Source organism: Plasmodium yoelii (assembly GCF_900002385.2).
Source record: "Plasmodium yoelii strain 17X genome assembly, chromosome: 3".
Lineage (NCBI taxonomy): Eukaryota > Apicomplexa > Aconoidasida > Haemosporida > Plasmodiidae > Plasmodium > Plasmodium yoelii.
The window spans coordinates 363,002-387,065 of NC_036175.2; the positions used below are offsets into that span (position 1 = coordinate 363,002).

The 24,064-nt window shown below is 21.5% G+C and overlaps 5 protein-coding genes across 5 annotated transcripts; 3 read left to right on the plus strand and 2 right to left on the minus strand.

The window, feature by feature from the left end:
• Positions 1 to 569: 569 nt before the first annotated feature.
• PY17X_0309400 (GDP-fructose:GMP antiporter, putative) lies at positions 570 to 1,894 on the plus strand (the record flags this gene model as incomplete). Its single annotated transcript, XM_022954964.1, has 3 exons — positions 570 to 1,062; positions 1,260 to 1,460; positions 1,665 to 1,894. The coding sequence occupies 3 exons, from the start codon at positions 570 to 572 to the stop codon at positions 1,892 to 1,894; spliced, it is 924 nt and encodes a 307-aa protein (XP_022811459.1).
• Positions 1,895 to 3,633: 1,739 nt separating this feature from the next.
• PY17X_0309500 (conserved Plasmodium protein, unknown function) lies at positions 3,634 to 6,889 on the plus strand (the record flags this gene model as incomplete). Its single annotated transcript, XM_022954965.1, has 2 exons — positions 3,634 to 4,801; positions 5,094 to 6,889. The coding sequence occupies 2 exons, from the start codon at positions 3,634 to 3,636 to the stop codon at positions 6,887 to 6,889; spliced, it is 2,964 nt and encodes a 987-aa protein (XP_022811460.1).
• A 939-nt stretch (positions 6,890 to 7,828) lies between these two features.
• PY17X_0309600 (ribosomal protein L12, mitochondrial, putative) lies at positions 7,829 to 8,708 on the minus strand (the record flags this gene model as incomplete). The annotated part of the gene is made up of 2 exons (XM_718630.1): positions 7,829 to 7,902; positions 7,991 to 8,708. 2 exons carry the CDS (start codon positions 8,706 to 8,708, stop codon positions 7,829 to 7,831), a joined length of 792 nt encoding a protein of 263 aa, XP_723723.1.
• A 1,590-nt stretch (positions 8,709 to 10,298) lies between these two features.
• On the plus strand, positions 10,299 to 11,813 carry PY17X_0309700 (peptide chain release factor subunit 1, putative; the record flags this gene model as incomplete). The annotated part of the gene is made up of 3 exons (XM_718629.1): positions 10,299 to 10,375; positions 10,499 to 10,653; positions 10,759 to 11,813. 3 exons carry the CDS (start codon positions 10,299 to 10,301, stop codon positions 11,811 to 11,813), a joined length of 1,287 nt encoding a protein of 428 aa, XP_723722.1.
• Positions 11,814 to 12,336: 523 nt separating this feature from the next.
• PY17X_0309800 (conserved Plasmodium protein, unknown function) lies at positions 12,337 to 22,313 on the minus strand (the record flags this gene model as incomplete). The annotated part of the gene is made up of 3 exons (XM_022954967.1): positions 12,337 to 12,858; positions 13,012 to 17,352; positions 17,493 to 22,313. 3 exons carry the CDS (start codon positions 22,311 to 22,313, stop codon positions 12,337 to 12,339), a joined length of 9,684 nt encoding a protein of 3,227 aa, XP_022811461.1.
• Positions 22,314 to 24,064: the final 1,751 nt, after the last annotated feature.

Here is a 24,064-nt window from a genome sequence, read left to right on the forward strand (position 1 = left end):
AGGCATATTTTAATATATACTAGCCCCTTTACAAAGTAAAATTATTTATATATTCATTTTTATCGGTAAAATTATTATTATTCTCAAATTGTTTTATAACAATATTTAAGTTTATATCTACATTTCATTGTTTTATTATCAAAGCAATATTATAATTTGTTTATTAAAAATGTTACTATAAAACTTTATACACATATTTACAAATTGAAGAGCTTGATAATAAAAAAAAATAAGGAAAATACATACTAAAATAAATATATTTATTCAAACTGAATTTGTTATTTATTACATAAAAATATTGATTGTTGTTGTGTTTCGCTTTTTATGTAATATAATTATTTTATTTTGACCCATAAAAAAATATAGTGCAAACTTAACTAAAATACCCCGAAGAATTTTATATATTTTTGTTATTCATTAAGCTGAACAAATAGACAATAAATTTGAATAAGTCATGTAAAACAAAATAATTATATAAAAATATCATAAAATATATATAGAAATAAAACAATATGTTTATATTTCAAACAATATAAATTAAGTTTATTTTGTTAAAATTTTTTTTCAAAATGAAGAATAAAAAACTTCCAGTATTATTTTCAATTACCACTTATTTAGCTTCATCAATAACATCCGTTTTTGTTAATAAATATATGTTAATAACCAATACTCTAGACACAATTTTCTTAATTTTTTTACAACATTTATCATGTTTAGCTTTTTTATTTATTTTTAAAAATTATTTATCCAAAATTCAAAAAGAAGATGACGTTAAAAATGAATTTTTTTCTTTATATCAAGGGATAAAACATTTATGGCCTTTAATAATATCATTTAATTTTACATTGATTTTTGGGAATTTATGTTTAAAATATACTATCATATCATTTTATCAGCTAGCTAGATCTATGACATTGCCTTTTAATTTCATATTTTCTTATTTTTTTTTTAAACATATTAAATTCAATTTTCTTATGATCTGTTCATGCATTTTGGTCTCCATTGGATTTTTCATTTTCTCTGCGGATGCAATTAACACTAACCACAAGGCCGTAATATATGGTTTGAAAAAAAAATAAATAAATTCATAATTCATATTTGTCTATCCATTTAACTAATCATTTGCATACATATGGTCCTTTGATATTTACACCAAACTAGCGAAATAAGTATATAGCACCGTTCCGATTAAAATTGTTTAGCTATTTTAGTGCATTATATATATCAATTTTTTTGCAAACTTTTTTAAACGCCTTTAGGTATAATCGTTTCAATAGGACAAGCAATACACTTAAACTTATTAAAGCAAAAATTAATTGTATATAAAAACAAAATGAAAATGTTACACTATAATTTGATATACTCCTCCATTATTATGTTTATATATTTATTACTAACTGGAAGAATATTCCAAATTCTTAATTTAACATATCATGGATTTACTTTATTAATTCTATCTTGTAAGTTTATGACAAAAATAGAGAAAAAAAAAATAATTCACACACATTATACATATGAAAATAGAGAGAAAGGGAGGATGTAGAAAATATCAATCCCAAATATTTTGCACACAGAAATGCACATTTTGTTAATATGTATATATTTTGTTAATATGTATATATATATTTTTTTATTTTATTAACACAAATTTATAACATTTTCAGGTTTATCGTCAATTTTCGTAACGTTCTCATCGTTTATGTGTATTTATTACACAGACAATGTTGCTTATAATATGATTGGAAATGTTAAGTCAACACTTCAAACATTTTTAAGTAAATTTTACAATTCAGAAGAATTTAATACAAGCACAATGATTGGAATAATATTAACTACATTAGGCTCATTTACATATGGATATTCTAGCGAATATTCAAAAAAAAAAATTAATTAAAAAAAAATATGAACAAGTCAGACAACACATGCCCATATAATTAATATATTTTCATCCTTACTACATTATATATACTGTTATTATTAAAAATTGTAGTAAATATTAGGAGTATTATTTTTTTCGTATTTTTATTTTTTGTTTTAACAATATAAATGAATAAACTGTAAAAGAGTGTAAATTTATTTTTCTTTTACTTAATTCAATCTTTAACTTGATATATTTTATAAAATATGACTAGACTCTTACTTATATGTACTGTACATGTCATTTAACATATATTATGATGAGATCAGGATTTTTAAATTATTTATTGTTAATATTCAATTGGATATGTATGTATATATATATATATATTATATTATATATTTTTTTTTTTTTTTTCCTTTTTAAATATAGTTGGAATAGTAAACTAATGGATAGCAGACAACTATATATAGTATATGAGAAAATAAATTAAAATAATTCACTAATAATAATAAATACAATTCTTAGTGTCTTTTATGAATAAAGAAAATGATATTTAAATATTTTTTTTTTAATTAAAAATCATAATTTATTTGTTATTAAATTATTGCTTGTTCATATTTATTTATTGAAAAATATACAATTTATGTACATTTGGATTTTAGTAATAATTAGTTTATAATAATATAGTATATGTTTCTTCACAAAATTGGTATATATAAATAATATATATTAGGTTGTTTATTTATATAAAGTTATACAAAATAAAGATGAAAAACGATATATATTTTTACTACATTTTACATATTTTTACTATTTTCACTATTTTACATTTTATGATTATTTCAGTTTGTTTGTGTGAAAAAGTATGATAAAAGTATTAAAGAAAATAGTTTGGTTTCATTTTTATATTTCTAAAAAAATAAACATAAAAAAAAATTGAGAATTCAAAAAATCGCTACAATATACTAAAAGTTATATAAAAAATACTAATAAAAATTATTATATTTTTTTGCACCAAATATAATAAAATATCCAAAATATGAGACCCAATTATTAAATTTCATACTTTTTTATATTTTTACAGAAATTTTTATATTTTTTTTTATACCCTTTTAAATTTGATTGAATTGGATATCATATACACAAAACATACACATGTTTTATATTTTTTTTGTATTAATACTTTTCCAATTTAAATAATTTCTATTTTCAAATTTTTATCTTTATTCGTTTCATACAATATTTAGTATTATATATATATATAATATATATATATATATACATTTTTCATACATTATTACATAGTTTGTTTCTATATATATCTTTCTTTATATTTTTTATTTCCTAGTTTAATATATTTATCCATATTTCATTTTTTACTTTATTGGAATTCATTATTACCCCAACATATCATCATCTTTCCTTAATTCTATCTCACTTTTTTTTTTTTTTTTTTTTTATTATTTTTGGATATTTTTTAAATTGTTAATATATAATAGTCTAAATAAGAGAATGAACTAAAACAATTCAGACACTTTCAATATATATATATATAACATTTATTCCCTTTTTTGTTTATTTACCGATTTTCCATTAATATATTCCCGCTATATATTATTTTTCTGATAACTCAACATCATAGATAATATATGTATATAAAGATGTCAACAGACATCTATAATTGAATATAACAATAATGAATATACATATAACAGTTTAAATTTTTTTTACAAGTATTTAATGATACTGTATAAAATAGAATAGTATATATTATGAATAATAAAAATAATATGAATTATGATCAACTAAATAATTACCAAAACAAAGGTAATTACCAAAATAAAGATAATTACCAAAATAAAGATAATTACCAAAATAAAGATAATTACCAAAACAATAATGGAATTAATAATTTAATAAATTTTAGCAATCCAAATCATGGTAACATAAATTCATATAATCATGAATTATTTCAAGTTAGTAATAATAGCATAAGGAAATATGGGGATAATTTTATTTCAAATAACATAAATATTCATAATAAAAATGATTTTTTTTGTAATCCACATATAAAAAACTACAACTATGAAATAAATGACAAAATGAGATATGGTAATAACAACATTGTAGCCAATTCGGGTTCTAATAATAATGGGCAAATGCATGGAGCTTATGATTATATGACATCTAAAAATTTGAACAATACAAATACATTAATAAATAGACAAAATAATAATTCTAATAATCAAATTATGGGTAATATGTACAAAATTAATAATGTTAATGATGTTGGGGATATACAAAATATGAGATATATTGGAGATGTAAAAAAAACACATAATTTTAACAGTATATTAGATGTAAACCGTTTTAATCATATAAATAAATTAAATAATTTAAGGAATACACAAAACTATAATTATGTTAATAATAATAATATGTATGTTAATAATGAAAATATAAATGATATTTATAATCCTATGAAATCTCAAACAAATCGAAGTCATTATGTAAATATGAATACTGGGAACAGTAATGTTAATGATATATATAATTTTAATTTAATTAAAAATATGAATAATATAACAAAGTTTAATAAAAATAGCCAAAATGATGTTAATAATAATATTTCATTTAATAGCCAAAATAAAAATAATTTTAATATGAACAGTACATATTCTAATAATTTACACTCAGTACATTCAGATAATAAACAAATTCTGGGCCAATATATTCCCAATTATCCAATTAGTAGAACTTCGGATATAAAAAATGTAAATATGAATCGACTCCCCAATATAAATAATAATAATTTAATTTCCCATGAAAAACCAAATGAACATTTTCGGAATCAAAATAATAACAACAATAATTTAAGTGATAGGCAAATGGTTAATGTACACTCTGGTCGAATTGGTAAAGATAGCTTGGATAATGAAGGTAATTTAATATCTCAAAAAAAAAATGAAAAAATGAACGAAAAATGAACGAAAAATGAACGAAAAAATAACGAAAAAATGAGCGAAAAAATAATGAAAAAATAATGAAAAAATAATGAAAAATAATGAAAAATAATGAAAAATAATGAAAAATAATGAAAAAATAAAATAAAACCACTGAATATCCTACATATAATTTATTTATGACCATGTTAATATATTTTGCTATTTTGCTATTTTTCTATTTTTCTATTTTTCTATTTTTCTATTTTTCTAATTATAAAAAATTTCAGGTAATAATAAAAATATATACAATAGAGGTCATAACTATACATATGAAATTCCAAAAAGTAATACGAACATGGTAAGCGGAATGGACCAAGGATATCATGATATAAATAATCAAATCCATAATAAAAGATCCAAAACTGTTAATGTAAATAGTACATTTAAAAATGAAATGGTAAAGCCATATAATATGAACATGTCATATAATTCTGTTACACACGGCAATAATTTTTATGAACCGACAAGAAATTTTGTAAATAATAATTATAATATTAATAATGTTCCAATAAACAATAATAACAATGTTAGCCAATTAAACAATTATCAAAATGGTATGACATATGATCAATATTTTATGAACAGTTCAGAATATGAAAATGGTACATATAATATTAACAATAATAATGAACATTATTACCACTTACAACACCAACGAAATCAGCTTAAATGTCCTAATAATACTATGCTTAATCAAAGTATAATCGAAAAAATTTTACGAAATAATAAACAAACAATTGATCAAAAAGTTAATGAAAATATGAACAAGTCATATACTAATTTTTTAAAAAGTGTTAGTACATCATATTTAATAAAACCCTCACCAAATCAACATAATATGTATAATAACCAATTTAATATTGATGAAAATGTAATTCATAATAATGCATATAATTATCCAAATTTGAATAATATAAATGATCAAGAATTTGAAGTATATAATCTTAAACTTTCGAAAACAGTTGAAGAAAATTATGAACAGGCAATACAAAATGATGATGTTCAGGTAAAAATGGAACAAAGCGATTATGGTAATGCGAGAATGGAACAAAATTATTATGGCAATGCAAAAATGGTATATACAAAAACAGAGAGTGTGGGAAGAAAAAAAAAAAAAAAAAATATCGATCCAAATAATATTGATGAAACAGTAACAGAAAATACTAATTTCGATATTAAGGAAGTTAAAAAAAAAGGACGAAAAAGAAAGCTTCGTGTCGATTCAAAAAATGACGAAAATGAAAATGGGGAATATAAAAATGGGGAATGTAAAAATGGGGAAAGTAAAAATGAGGAGAATAAAAATGAGGAGAATAAAAATGAGGAAAGTAAAAATGGGGAATGTAAAAATGAGGAAAGTAAAAATGAAGAGAATAATGAGGAGAATAAAAATGAAGAGAATAAAAATGGGGAGAATAAAAATGAGGAGAATAAAAATGAGGAGAATAAAAATGAGGAGATTAATGAAGGTGACGATGACATCCAATTTATTGATAAGGGAAATGGCGACGGTGCTGATAATAATATAGTACAAACCTCTTTATCATATGAAGAGAATATGAAAGATATAAAAAATGAAACGGTAAAGATATTAAATAGTGTAGAAAAAAATGATATTGAAAAAACAACTCACGAAATATCTTTATATTGTAATAAGTTAAAAAATGAAGAGATAAATTTTAAAAATAATTACGAGAAAATTGGTATAAATAATATATTATCGGTTTTTAAAAATAAATTAAATAAAATAAAAATTAATAATAATTCTTTAAATTGTTATTCTGAAATAAATGTTTTAGTTAATAATTTTTTATATGTATTAAGAATAATAAATAGACATAAAAAAATATTAGGAGATATTTATAGTTATAATTTTAACATAATTAATGAAGAAAATATAAAAAATTATTTTGAAAATCAATTTTCTTTTATTAAATGTTACAAACAAAATAATGAATTAAACGAACATATTAATGACAAAGATAATAAAAAAACAAAAAATTATGAAATCAAAAATGAATAAACAAGTACACTATCATTTTATTACCTTCATAAACATTCTAGTGATATAATAAAAGTATTTTTTATTAAAAAAAATATATAGCTTTTCCTATTTTGGGGTTTATTTTTCTTATAAATGAGCCTTATTTAATATATACTATAATATGATATAATATACTATTTTATTATATTTTATTTTGTTTTGGTTTGTTTAAAATGTGTTAGCACACGAGATCTTTATATATTATCATATTGATTGGTATATAGTAATATGGAAGATATTTTTTTATTTTTTTTTATTTTTTTTTGCATATAATTTCATTATTTAGTGTGTTAGAATACAGAAGATTTGTAAAATTAATTTATATTTTAGATGGAAAAGATGGAATGAAATAAATATTTGAAGATATGTATAGACTATTATGTAATGTGCATTTTTTTTAATAGTAACACCTTTGGAAGAAGAATAACAGTATATATATTCAAAATAAAACATGCACAGGATACACAAAATAATATTAAAATAATGTTAAATAATGTTAAATAATATTAAAACACATTTATCGAATTATATTTTCTTCACTTTTCTATTTCATTTTGTTTTTATATATGAAACACAATCATGTACATCTTTATATATAGATTAAGATTTTATAATTGTCAAAAAAATTTACATATTTAGAACTTTTAAAAAAAATTAATTTCATTGGAATATGTACATTTTTAATTATATGCTCTTTACATTTTTTTTAATCTAATAATTATATATATGCCCACATTAAATTTATTTGTATTTAAAGACAAAAAAAAAAAACACTCTCTTTAAAATTAAAAATATATTTTAAGTTGATTTTGATGTATTATGTACTAACATAGTATATATATATACTTGATTTATTTTCTCAATTTAGTTAAGAATCTGCTTAAAATATAGATCTCCATATTATTTATCTTATCAGGTTTATTCTAAAATTATGGTTGCTCCGAGATTTTCAAAGATCTTTTTAATTTCGTCGGCTTGCTCCGTCGGGGCATCTAACGCGGTAAGAAAATTGGGAGAAATATTACAACAAAAAAAACATAGTTACAATAAACGAAACATATTACAACACGACAGACTTACTCTTTTGGATGTAGAAGGGGGCGCTCTCGACCATTTCTTTAGCTTCCTTCAAACCAACATTTGTTATTTTTCTGATTTCTTTAATAGTGTTAATTTTATTTTTAACATCAAATTTTTCTAATTTAACATTAAAAGTTGTTTTAGCTGGTTTTTTTTTTTCTTCTGTTTTTTCATTTTCAATAGATTGTTTTGTATTATCAGAATTCGCATTTTCCACATTAGTAGATGTATTGGTTATGTTTGAAACTGGAATATTAATTCCTCCATTTATTTGATGCATATTTGAAACCCCAAAAAAAGATGATGGATGTGGAAATGGATTTCGATTTATAAAATGACCATTATTAAATTTTGTATTTCCTTCAAGCTTTTCTTGGCATATATCACATAAATCGGCTGCTTCAATTAATGTTAAATTTAATATATCATCAGCTAGTTTTAATACTTTTTTTGATGGTTTTCTTTTTTTTGTAGATTCATTTTCTATTTCATCATTTGGAATATTATTACTGGTAGAATCTTTTATTTTATCAAAAATATCGTAACTACTACTATTTTTAGATGTAGAATAGAATCTATTTCGACATATTTGAAAAAAACAAATATAAAAATTATTTGGTATTATTTTTCGAAAACTTAGTATAGTATCATTATCCCTTTTGTTATAAATCTTTGAAATTTGAAAAAACAATTTGGAATGTCTACATTTATTTATCATTTTTGTATAAAATTAATTCTATTTTTTTTTTTTTTTTTTAAATTATCACAAAAATGTAACTCTATACATGTACAATACTATGGATATGCATAATACTATGCTTATGTATAATATTAGTTTTGGCAATTTGTATATTTACAGATTTATAATGCTATCCGTGCAATATTATGTAGGAGCCCAGTGGGTGTGTCAACTATTGTTATGCATTTATTTGGGATGTTTTTTTTGTGTTTTTTTTGTGCTTTTTTTGTGCTTTTTTTGATGTGCTTTTTTGATGTGCTTTTTTTGATGTGCTTTATTTTAGGCTTTTTTATTCGGGATGTTTTTTTGAGGCGCTTTTTTCGCTAACTTGTTTGGAACACACATTTTAAGCAATTACAAAAAGGTACCAAATATCTGATTTAAAAAACAAAAAAATAAATTTGATCACTCAAGCTTGTTTTGTGTATCCAGGGAAATCTTGTTACCCCATAAGAAGTACTATGGGGCATATGCGATGTACATGTGATTACATGTGATGTATGCGATTACATGGGCATATGCAGCATACCTTTATACTTGACAAACTTGAGGATAATAAAAAAATGAAAAATAACAAAAATAAAGAAAAAATTAAAAAAAAAAAAATATATATAATTAAAGAAAAACAATATGTGTAGTTTATTTTAATCATATATACAAATATATATTTTTTTATAATATATTATGCAATATTTTATAATTATAAATTTTATATAGGCATTATAATTTGTATCCTTAATGGGGGGGGGGAGTGCTTTCCTTTTACCTGTAAAAAAAAAGAAAAAAAAAAAAAAAAAAATAACAAAAAAATAACAAAAATAACAAAAATAACAAAAATAACAAAAATAACAAAAATAACAAAAATAACAAAAAAAATGACAATATTAACAGGAAATATATCATTTTCCTTATATTTTTAATTTTTTCAAAAATAAAAAAAAAGTAGATTAATTATTACATTTCCTGTGTTCATATATGTTTATATTTATATTGACTTCCCTTTCAATTCATAATTTTTTTATATTATAGTAAAAATAGTAAAATATAGTAAAACGTAATAAAACATATTAATAATAAAATAAATTTTATAAGTTATAACTATTTACCCACAAACATAGATTGGTATTAGATTTTTGTTTTATCTATATTGTATATAAGCATAATTTGTGTAGCTACTATTTTATATGTTAAATATATATACAATACATACATGCATACGATGCAATTGTGATACTAATTAATTTTCCATAAAGGAAACAATTCTGTATTATAAAGATGTGAATTATTTTTATATAATATATATGTGGTATCTTATATGGTGTTATAGAATTATTTATTTGTTTATATGTTATAGTAGATACACAAATCTTTAAGCATTTATTCAAATAACATAGTTTATCTTCAATTTAAAATAAACAAATTTTGATATCCCATACATTTCCATTAAACATTTTATATTTCTATGAGATTATAAAACCTTTTCGAGACATACACAATTCATATTAAATATAGGCAAGTATCTTTTTAAGATTTTGAAACTTTTTTTTTTTAAGAATTAATTTTAACATCATGGAAGTCGATCGAGATGCAAATGTTGAACAATGGAAAATAAAAAGATTAATAAAAAAGCTAGAAAATGCCAAAGGGTACTAAATAAAGCTAGAAGTGTTCATCTACCCATGCATACATCCATTCATACATCCATGCATACATACATTCATACATCCATATTTCTATTTTTTTTTATTTTTTTATTTTTTCCCATGCAGAAACGGAACTAGTATGATCAGCTTAATTATAAGAAGCAAAGATGAAGTTTCGAGAATTAACAAAATGTTAGCGGATGAACTTGGAACTGCTTCCAACATCAAAAGTAGAGTCAACCGTCTCAGTGTCCTCTCCGCGATTACCTCAACTCAGCAGAGTAAGTTGGAAAAGTTGGAAAAAAAATGAAAAAAAAATGAAAAAAAATTTGAAAAAAAAATGAAAAAATTTTGAAAAAAATATGACAATTTCCCCTCCTTTTTAGAGCTAAAACTGTATAATAAGACACCACCCAAGGGTTTAGTTGTATATTGCGGAACTGTTGTTACTGAAGATGGAAAAGAAAAAAAGATGTCAATAGATTTTGAACCTTTTCGACCAATTAATACTAGTTTGTATTTATGTGATAATAAATTTCATGTAGAAGCATTAAAAGAATTATTAGAAAGTGATGATAAATTTGGTTTTATTATAGTCGATGGTAATGGTGCATTATTTGGAACAATACAAGGAAATGCAAGAGAAGTTATCCGAAGATTTACAGTTGATTTGCCAAAAAAACATGGTCGTGGTGGTCAAAGTGCATTACGTTTTGCACGTTTAAGATTAGAAAAAAGACATAATTATTTAAGAAAGGTTGCTGAAGTATCTACATCTGTATTTATAACCAATGATAAAGTTAATGTTTTAGGTATTGTTTTAGCAGGAAGTGCTGATTTTAAAAATGACTTATTACATAGTGATTTATTTGATCAAAGATTATATGCCAAGGTTATTAAGATTGTAGATATATCATATGGTGGAGATAATGGTTTCAATCAAGCTATAGAACTTAGTGGCGAAGCTTTACAGAATGTTAAATTTATACAAGAAAAAAAATTAATAGGAAAATTTTTTGAAGAAATAGCACAAGATACAGGCAAAGTTGTATATGGAATTGAAGATACTCTAAAAGCTTTGGAAATCGGAGCAGTCGAATTATTAATTGTATATGAAGGGTTAGATATCATTCGATTAACTACCAAAAATAATGTTACAAATCAAATTAAAACTATGCATATTTTTCCACATGATGAAAAACAAGAATCTTTATATAAGGAAAATAATGTCGAATTAGAAGTTGTAGAAAAAATTTTATTAACAGATTGGATTATTAATAATTATAAAAAATATGGTGCATCTCTTGATTTTGTCACAAACAAATCTCAAGAGGGTGCTCAATTTCAGAAAGGGTTTGGTGGCTTCGGTGGCATGCTTAGATATAAAATCGACTTAAATTTATATGATGAAGATGTGGATAGCGACGTCGAATTGTTTTGAACCGCCACGAGCCCACTTCCAGCACTACCACTATCACTACCACTATCAATATCACGTTTTGCCACTACCACTATCACTAACTATCACTACCACTAACTATCACTATCACTATCACTACCACGTTTTGACACCCCCTTTTATCCATAGATGTTACTGCTGAATGTGTAGAAGAGTCTGGGCTTGGCCCATAATGCTTTCCACTTCGCGCTTTTCCACTTCGCGCTTTTCCATTTTGCGCTTTTCCATTTTGCGCTTTTCCATTTTTCACACTTCTTATTCTTTACTGCGTATTTTTTTTTTTTTTTTTCGACATTCCCTCTTTTGCATCTATTTGTTTTGTTTAGTATCCCATCTCCTATTTTTATTTTTTGGGCCATTTTTCATCTAATTTCACAATTTAAAATGGGATGAACGCGTTAAACAGTGAAAGTTATTTTTAATTCGTTAAAAATGAAAAAAAAATGAAAAAAAAAATGAAAAAAAATGAAAAAAAAATGCAAAAAAATGAAAAAAAATGCAAGCGCTACTTCTTGTGGATGTTGACGATGTAGTTGTAAATGAGAGTGCACTTCTTCTTAAAGTTGTTTGTGCATATGTTGGAGGGTAAGAGAGTCGCGTTGATATGAATCAGATAAGAGCAAATATTGCTAATCAATATCTGTTTTAGGCAAGAGTCTTCACATGAATTTTTTAATTTTTCTAAAAGAAAAGCACCAAGGAATGCGCTTCTTTCTAATATCTCTTTTAATATATTATAGTATCTTTTTAATTTTATAATTTCTGGTAAAAAATTAAATAAATTATCATTTTTATATATACGTTTTGTATCTGTATATTCATCAATAGATTTATTATATTGTATAATATCTCCAGAATTATTTGATAATTCACTTTTAGAATTATTGTCACTTAAATTTTGACAAAAACTAGGTGTCTTTCCTCCAACTCCTCTTGTATAATATATTTTTTCTCTTTTTTTTTCTTTTATCGTATTTATTATATCGAGACATATCGGAACGTTCGACACTCCGTTAGTTGACTTTATCTGCGAAATGGAAAAAAAAAAAAAAAAAAAAAAAAAAAAAAAAAAAAAAAAAAAAAAAAAAAAAAAAATATACATATACATATATATTACATGCACATACGCATGACAATTCCAAATTAACGAATTTATCGACAGGGAAAAAAACAAACTTACCGTCCGAATCAAAGTTGTGTTCCTTCGACCAAAATGTTCTATAATCGTTGTAACCAATCTTGTAGATTTTAGTATCAGAATATAAAAATGAATAATAAAATATGAATAAGAAAAATATTGATTCTTAATTATATTTAACAATATAGTATTATAATTAAGAATCGATTTATAACAAATATATAACACTCTTTGTGTAAATAAAGATAATCCATTTTTTCTTAATTTATTTTTATTTATAGAATCTTGTATATTTGAAGATGCAGATACTTCATATTGACTATATGGTTCAATTATCATTTCTTTTTCAAAAATAAATTTCTCTAAAATTCTGTTAATATAAAATAAATGATGATCAACTGCTTTATCCATAATAGATATTAAAAAATTATTTATATTATACAAATTACAATAATATGATATTTTTGTTAGTAATTCGACATATAAATATGACTCTTCCAGGGCTGCTAAACAATTTATTTTTTCGATTTTTGTAAATATAAAGTTAATTCTATCTGACAATTTTTCAATTATGTTAAATATAGAGGTAAGAAAAAAAACGACCTCTTTATTTGTGTAACACTTCCCATCTAAGCCTTCGCCATTTTCAACATTTTCACCATTTTCACCATTTGAGGTGTAACAATTTCGCTGGCTTATTGCACCATTTTGGATTCCCGTTATCATTTCTTTGGAATCTTTTTCCAAATTTATAGATGCCATATTTTTAAAGAATAAATTGTCTGTGTGCATTTTGTCTTTTTTAGTCTCTTGTAAATTCCATTGAGTCATTTTTAATTTTTTTGATAAATTATATGATTTATTTTCAGAAAAATAAAATTCCACATTCTCTTCAAAATTTTTATAATCATTTGCATATACATATAACATTTTTATTATTAAAACAATCAAAGAACAAAATGTTATATGATTTTTATTTCTTATGTACTCACCATTTAATATATAATAAATAGAACTAAAATTCTTATTATTATCAAAGATAGAATGATATATTATTGGAACATATATAAATTTTGTTAATATATTTATTTTAATAATATGTAAACATATTTGTCTATTTAATGTTAATAAAATTAAAGTGTTAATATAAAAATAATAATATTGATTATTATATAAAAATGTATTTATTTTATTAACATGGTCATATAATATGTTCTCTAAATTTTTATATATATTTTTATTAACTATATCAATTATTTTGCTTTTTTCAACTTTTATACATTTAAAATAAAAACTATATAATAATTCATATATAGTATTTATTCGGTTATATAAAAAGTATAATAATATATGTTCTATAAAATATGACATTTTATTATTTTCTTCGTTTTGCATGTACAGGTCATGTGATTCATAACATTCTGTTAATATTTCTTTCAACGTTCTAATGTATATATTAAAACTAAATGTATTATCATCGTCACTATAACCACTACTATACATATCCAATTGCTTATTTTTTACATAGCTTACCACCTTTTTATTAACTTCTTTACCCTTTTCACTATCAAACCCATTTTTCTGTTTATTATTTTTTACTTTTTTATCTGCTTCGGCAAATTTAAAACCCATGTCAAACTGTCTTCCTTTATTTATTTTCACAAAATGATTATTGTATAATCGAATAGAAACATAAAACACTTCCAATAAATTTATAAACAAATTTATGTTAAAATTCTGAGCAGGATAAATATGTTTTAATATACAATTTGGAACATATAATGCATTTAAATTTTTTAAAAAATAATAATTTTTATTATATAATTTAAAATAGTGTAAATGTATAACTATACATCTTATAAATAAAGAAAAAAATACAGACATATTGCATATCATTTTGCTATCTTCATTTGAATTTTTTTTATCTTGCATTCTGTTATATATATTATTATCTTCTTCATTTTGTAATTGCCATTTCATATGCTTTCTATATATTTCAGAAATAAGACTCGATCTTCTATGTATAACATAAAATATGTTATTATTATTATTTTTTATATTTGGTGAACAATGTTCATACAAAAATAAATCACAATAGTAACTATTTTCATATTCGTCATCGCAATAGCTATCATTGTTATTATCATTATCATTATCGTTATCATTATCGTTATCATTATCATTATCGTTATCATTATCATTATCAGCAATGTTGCTATTTATTCCGTTTTGCTTGGTGCTAAAATAGTTTGTATTCTCTACATTCGCGTTAGTAATAAAAGAGGGTTTTGTTTTGTTTTTTTTTTGTTCATAAGAATGCATATTTATGATAAAAAATAAATTTACAATAATATTTGATACCAAAACATAATAAAATGAATTTTTATTTATCTGGATGGAAGATACTAAAAATGTAGCCATGGCTTCATATATAAAAAAAACAAAAGGAATATTTAATTTTTGATTAGATTTTTTTAAATAAAATTCTTCTTCTCTTTTATAATTTTCAGTTTCAAATATTTTTTTATATTTTAACATAATAATAAATTTATACAAAAATAATAATAAACGTATTTTGCTATCATAAATACTTTGTGTTATGTTAATATATTTCATGCATTTTATTTCATTTTTAAAACATTTTGAAAACATAAATGATTTAGAAATATTTTCACTATAATTATAATATGTTTTTTTTTTTTTATCTTTTTTTTTTCTTTGATCTTTTTCAAATTTGTTATTTTTAATATTTGATATTCTGTCTATTTTATCATTCCAGTTGCTTATTTTATTATCTTCATTTTTATTTTCATGAAATTTTATTTGAGAAATATTATATCCATCCAATTTTGAACTATCCTTTTTAAATTGTTTTTTTTTTTCATAAAATATGGCATCAACGTTTTTTAATACACTTTTATATATTTTATTTTTTAATTTAAGATCAGGATTTGTTTCATTATTACAATATATATTTCCATTTATTAAATTTTTATTTTCTGTGTGTAAATTAAAAACATTAGTATTATTTTGTAAATTATTTTTCTGAACGTTCAGGCAATAACAATAATTTTTAATATCAAAAATAAAATTTTTTTCACCATATTTTTTTTTTGATTTTTTTTCAAAAAGCCTCTTACTTATATAATCATCTTCTAATAATTCCATTTTACTTTGTAACACATTTTTAATTGATAAAGAATTATTTTTTTTCTCAAAAATACAATTTTCTTCATTCTGACCATTTCCACTTTTATTTTCATATAAATTAAGTATATATTTATAATAATAATTTTTTTCACAGAAAACTTGAAATATATTTTCAATTAATATATCATCATTTATAGATCCATGTTTTTCAATTAGTATATTTTTATTATTATTTAAAATGTTTTTTATATTATTTGCTGTATCTATTTTTTTATTGTATAATTTATAATAAGAGCTTAATAAATTATTTAAATTTGGAAAATTAATATTAAAAAATATATTGCACATATTTTTGTTATAACATATTTGAATTATAAATTTATAAACATTCATTTCTTCTGTATATATTCCTTTAATGACTAAGTCAAATATTTCACTAATTATATTCATATTGTACATATAATTATACAACTCTTTTTTCACATGCTTATCATATATTGGCATATTTTCATATGATTTAATAAATATATAATTGTTCATTTTTAGCTTATTTATAAAATTGTTAAAATGTAGTTCTATGTATCTCCACAAGCTTTCTTTCTTTTCCGACAGGTCATCATCACCATCACCATTGCCATTACCATTACTATCACCATTTTTATCACCATTTTTGTTAAACAAATTCAAATATATCCCATTCATAAAATGTATAGATAAGTTAAAAATTTTTAGTTTATTAAATTCACACGATTTTATATCATAACTTTTGTAAATATCTTCTTTATTATTTCCTATTTCGAAATATTTTGTTATTATAAAAAATAGCAGATCAAATATTTCTCTATAAATTGATGTATCAATTAAATCGTTATCTCTTATAAAAAAATATAAAAAATTTAATATTTTTAAGATTCTTTTTGTATATTCAATTTTCATATTTTTACATTCGACTTTATTTATTTTATTATAATAAAATTTGATTTTTCCTGTGAACATTGTTATAATCGATAATAAGGGAAAATATCCTTTGCTATATTTACACATGAAATATATACTACTAAAATTATTTAAGCAGAAATATTTATTTAATTTATCATATAATGTGTATATATTTTTGTAATTGTGCATAAAAAAATAAAACAATGATATGCTTAGTATTTCGCGCTTCTCATTTGAATATTTTTTTTCGATGCTCAAAATGTCGTTGTTCAAGGACTTGCTGACTATGTCATTCTGCAAATGTGGAAAAATGCGGAAAAATGCGGAAAAATATATAAAAATGCGGAAAAATATATAAAAACGTGGAAAAATATATAAAAACGTGGAAAAATATATAAAAACGTGGAAAAATGTGGAAAAAAATAGCGCCTTACCTTTGGAAGCGAATTTAGGGAAACCTTGGAAAATAAATTGTGTATTGGGTGTGACGTGTCAAATAGCGCAAATATCTGGTTAGCTATATTTGTCGATATGCTATTAATTTTTTTAATAAATTTAAAACGACAACATATTTCCAATATAAGCGAATACATTAGTAATACTCGATTAATTATTTCCTCATTTAATTTTTGATAAGTTTTATACTTTGAATTTTCCAAATTTATGTCCTTATTTTTATAATAATTAATGTTGTAGTTTTTTATAAAAAAATTCATAATGGAATAATAATTATCTGAATTGTTCAGGCGATATTTGAATATGTTCTTATTTTTTTCTGACTGTTCATAATGTACAAGCAAAAAATCACTCAAAAAAAAAACATAATTATTTTGAAAAATAATTTCCAATATATTTATTATATGACAAAAAAATTTTAGAAATATTAAATTGTAATTTATTGTATTTTTATGTACCATATTTAAAGAATTATTTTCAAAAAACACATTAGTATCAAAACGAGTTTTATCGTAATTTTTATATTTGTTAGAAACATTTTCATTTTCAAAAAAATCATTATCGTTCAGGTTAAAATTTATAGCTGGTTTTTGAAATAAATTTTCAACACTATTCATTTTATTATCATATTCCAAATTTATATTATTTGAATATCTTTTTTCAAAGTTATTTTCAATATTATCTCTATAATTTGAAAAACCTAATTTATTATTTATTGATTCCTTTTGCATACATAAAAAATCAGTGATATGATTCATTGTAGTCGTATTAGATAAATATTCATTTTCATTTAGCATATGAAGTTGGAAAACATTTATTTTTTTGTGTAAATATAATTCTGGCTTGTTAAGTAAATTTGTATGATTTATAATTATATTATTAACAAAATTGTTAAAAATTATTGTATTTTTTTTGCTTAATTGTAAATCATAAGGAGTATGTTCTGTGTTAATATTACCAACATCTTGATCATTTTCAATATTTGAATAAGATAAAAAAAATGAGTTATTATTTCTTATGTGACTTTTTTCTATTTTTCCATTTTGTAAACATAATTTATTTTGATTATTATAATGTGTGTAAAATTCTTTAATTGTGTGTATATTTACATTTTCTGATATTTTGAGCATATAATTAATTATATATAAAGTTGTATTTAAAATAGTGAATTTTGAAATTCTAAATATAAAAGAGGATGAAAAATTATCTATAAATATTTTGTTTATATATTTTGAAAAAATAAAAAAGAAAAATTCATCAAAAGTATTGTTACTATTATATATTTTAATATTATTTAAAAAATTATTTATAATTAAAAAATAATTTTTTAAATATTTATAAAATGATATAAAAAATAAATTTACTAATTTATTTATATTAATATTTTTTTCTCTTTTAAATGCATTATCACAATTTTCAAAGGTCCATTTTGTCCATTTTTTTACTAATATATTAATACTATCTAATATCTGTTCGATTTTTCTTTGGAAACATTTATAAACATTTGAATAAAAAGATATACCCGTTTTTTTATTTATTACTTTTTTAAATAATTTTAATATTCCTTCTGTACATGGAAATATATTTTTCTTTTTTTCTTCATCATATAATCTTAACAAATCTGTAACAAAATTTATTTTATTATTATCTATTTCACACAAATGTATTAAGGTAATGATAAAAACATCTTCGAAACTGATATCTTCAATTTCGTGATTTGACTTGACACCTTTTTCATATGAATTCAAATTCGAATTATAAAAATTGTTATATTCGTATTTACTTCGTTGGGTTCTGTTCGCTTCGTTTAACTCGGCGTTTAACTCGGCGTTTAACTCGGCGTTTAAATCGTCATATTTTGAAGTGTTTGCTTTTTTCCCGTTTTCGCTGCTTTCGCCATTTTCGCTATTTTCTCCATTTTCGCCGCTTTCGCCATTTTTGTGTAGCCGAACAGTTTTAACCTGATCAATTAAAAAAAATATTTTCAAAAAGGATATGTCAATTCTAAAATTTTCTTTTATATCCATTGATTCTTTTTCGATTTTAAAGTTCGAAAAGTTAACACAATTTATATTATCATTTTGAAAGATTCCAAAAGTGTCGTTATTATTCTGACCATGTTCAGAATTATTATTTAAAAAAACGCTTGAATTGAATATGTTATTATTGTTGTTGATATTGTTATTGCTATTGTTGTTGTTATCCATGTCGGTATTCACATTTGCTGCCATTTCCCTTCTTTCCATTTCTTTATATTCGGAATATGAAAATATCTGAAATAAATATGTATTCAATTTATTTATATTAATTTTTTTAACAAGAAACAACAACGTTTTAACGATTTCATAGGTAAAAGATTGAAGCTCCTTATATTTTAAAGATAAAAATAATAAATATGTAAATATACTAACAAAACTATTTTGAATCCCATAAGGTAATTTAAAATAATTAAATAATTTTATTTCAATTAATAATGGAAAACATTTATTAATTTTTAATATTTTACAAAAAAATATAATAATATTTTTAAAAAAACATAAGTTAAAATTATTATTCCCAAAAAATTTTTTATTTCCTCGATCATAATTATTATATAAATATTTACTATAAAAATCTATTAATATATAATAATATTCTATATATGTAATATATATATTTTTTATATCTAAATTTTTATTTTTTATAATATTTGTTATTTTAAAATATAACGTATCTTCTAAAATGGTAATTATGCTATCTGTATTATTGCTTATCTTAGATAATGATTCTAAATTATTTTCAATTTCTTCAAAATTTATTAAATCTGTGTTTGTTCCAATCAAAACATTTAAAATTCGATATATAGACAATAAATTATGGTTAAACATTATTAGTGTGTGGATAGGAAAATTGCAAATTTTATTTCCAAAAAATTCTAATAACAATTTATTTACATTATATAATATAACAGGATGAAACATTCCTGTGTTTTCTCCACTCTCTTCGCCGATCTCTTCCCCACTCTCTTCGCCGATCTCTTCCCCACTCTCTTCGCCTCTCAATTGGCCTATCACATCTGGCCCATCCGACACATTCGCATTACCACTTGCATACGCCTTTAAATAGTCATATGCAAAAAAAAAGGTTGACATTTCTAATATTATATTTTTACTTTCAATATATATATAAGGTGATATATATTTTTTTATTTCTTTTTTATTTGTAACAATTTCTGTATTTTTGTAATTATATGAATTAAAAAAATATTTCAATGAGAATACATTTTTATGAATATTATCATCTTTAATATAATCTAAACATGTTTTTATATTTTTATAACATTTTTTAATATCATTTATAAATAAAATAAAATCTTCTTCACTAAAAAGAGATATACAAACCTTTAAAAATATGTCAACATCTATATTATTTTTAAAAAATTCTTTTTTTTTAATATATTTTTTCATATTTTTTACCAAATATTTATTTATATCTCTCTCTAATACATATTCATTTCTACTATCAACATCTATACTATTTGATTCTGAAATTTTATTATTTATTTTGATACCATTGTTTAGAATTGAGTTATTGTCATTATCATCACTATTGATGTATCTATCATCAGTATCATCTATAACAAGAGAATTATTTATTAAATCTCCTAATATTTTTTTATATACAAAATTATCTTTAATAAAAATAAAATTTGTAAGAATGTCATAAAAATCTGGTAAAAATTTAGCAACTGTTTGTATACTATGTTCATATATATTTGATATATTTTGATTTTTTTGAAAAATTAAAAAAAATTTAAATAAATTATTTGAAAATGGTGACTTAATATATTTATTTATATCTTCTAATTTTATTATTTCATTTATTGAGATTAATAAAAAAAATATAGAATATTCTTTTTGTTTTAATGTGTATATAATAATATCGTCAGAAATTATATCGTTAGATGTGTTAGTACTAGGGGTTGTTAAGAAAATATTTAAAAGCGTTTTAAAATTACTTTTTGATAATATTTTTAATCTTAATTGTAAAAAAAAAAATATATTTATACAATATATTTGAATATTTAAAAATAATAATATATATTTATATAACCATGGATAATTTTCTGTATGTGTTGTTTTTATTAATTCAAAATAATTATTAGTATCATTATATGTATCAAAATAAATTTGTATAAAATTTTGAATTTTTATTTTTTTTTCAATTATATTAAAAAGCTGATAAATTAAATTATCTTCAAATTCTAAATCATCTGTTTTATATTTTGTATATGCATAAAAAATATAACAACTTTTTAGTACATGTAATATATTTTTAAAAATATAAAAATATTCGTCAAAATAAATTAAATGCAATTTTTCCATATCTATAATTTTGACATTTTTTTCTATTATTTTGAAAATATATTCATCTGTTATTTTATCATGTTCCATATTTGAGCTGCCTACACTCTCACTCAATACATTTTTTTCGTCACATTTTGTCGATTTTACTTCCAAAATAAAACTATCATTATCTGATAATTCGTTATAAAAATAAACTCTTAAACTATGTACTAATAATTCCTTAGAAAATCCAAAAAAATATGATTTTAAATTTCCAAAATTTAAATTATCATTAATAAACTGTTGAAGGTGTATTGATATTATATTATAATAATTATTGTCTTGGTTTAAATAGTTCAGCAAATTTGTGTATCTAAATTCAAATGCTTCCTTAATGCTATTTTCATGTCCTTCATAATTTTCACTATTAATTAGTTCATATATTTTTTTATTCGACAGATATTGGCTTTTCATTATGTATTATTTTTACGCTTTATACAATGCACAAATTTGTCACTCTCACCCTTTCCAATATTCTCAAATTTTCCAATAATTCTAACCGTTTCAATAATTCTCAGCCTTTCCAATAATTCTCAGCCTTTCCAATAATTCTCAGCCTTTCCAATAATTCTCAGCCTTTCCAATAATTCTCAGCCTTTCCAATAATTCTCAGCCTTTCCAACAATTTTCAGCCTTTCCAATAATTTTCAGCCTTCCCAATAATTCTCAGCCTTCCCAATAATTCTCAGCCTTTCCAATAATTCTCAGCCTTTCCAATAATTCTCAGCCTTTCCAATAATTCTCAACCGTTTCAATAAATTTCAAACGCTTATTAAAATAAATTGCCTCGTTTTCATGTTGATATATTAACATATATTTGTTTACACTAAAATATATGTACTCTACTGTTTTATATTCACAAATTTGTTTTTAATGGTATATTTTCGTTCTTTTTTTTTTGGGGGGGGTATTGATATCTTTTAATATAACAATACATTTGGAAATATAATTAAAAAAATAATATATAATGCATTGTTCTCAACCATTAATATGTTTAAATAGTACATGACCTTTATTCAAATTGTATATATGTGGTATTATGTAGTATTATGTTTTAAGAAAAATAAATAAAAAAAAATACTATATGCATATCTTCACATTTTACAAGGTTTGTTTGTAAATAAAATGAATTTTAACAATCTTTGCTAAAAAATTAAAAAAAAATAAAAAAAAATTAAAAAAAATTACATATATATAATATATATATATATACATATATAATTATTATATGACCAGATATGGGTAAACTATTTTGTAATTTTATGTTACATATTTTTATAACCTCATAGGGGTAATATCATTAAAAAAAAAAAAAAAAAAAAAAAAAATTATAATACATAATTTATTTTAATATATAGTTATTTGTTATTATAAGTTCGCGAAAATAACAAAATAAGAATGAATTTAATTATAAAAAAATGCTCTCTTTTTTTTTTTTTTTTTTTTTTTTTTTAAATGTTATGAAAATAGCACACCATTCATGTGTTTCTGCTTTCGTTAAGATATGAAATGTATTTTTTTGTTATCTTTTTTGTTATAATTTTTTTTCAAAAATTTGTATTTTCATTATTTTGGATTATTATACATTTATTCTTGGTTAATATTTATTGGCATTGTTTTTTCTCGTATTTTCATACTTTCGTATTTTCGTATTTTTGTATTTTCGTACTTTCGTACTTCTCATATTTTTTCCTTTTTTTCTTATTCTCCCCTGGTTTGCCTCAGCATTGCATGCTTACCATCTTAATTTTTTTAAAAAATATTTTAGTTGATATTTGTAACAATCCATGAAATTATGTATACATATATTTAACAAAAATAAGGAAAATAAATTTGGTATTATTATACCGTTAACTATTTGAGAAGAGAATAATATTTTATAATTCCAAGAATTACAAATGTGAAGATATAATTTGTGCATATACATTTATTCAAATTGTATACACGTATGTATGCATGTATGTATGCATGTATTTTTCAAGATCGCCTCGAATCTTATCATATATTTAAGAGGCTGTTATAACATATACTAATTGTGTGTATAAACTTTTGAGCTTCTGCTAATATATCATAGTCATTTATATTTTTTTATAATAATATTTAAATAAACAAAACAAAGCAAAGCAAAGAAAAACCACATCAATAAATGTTTTATTTTAAATTAT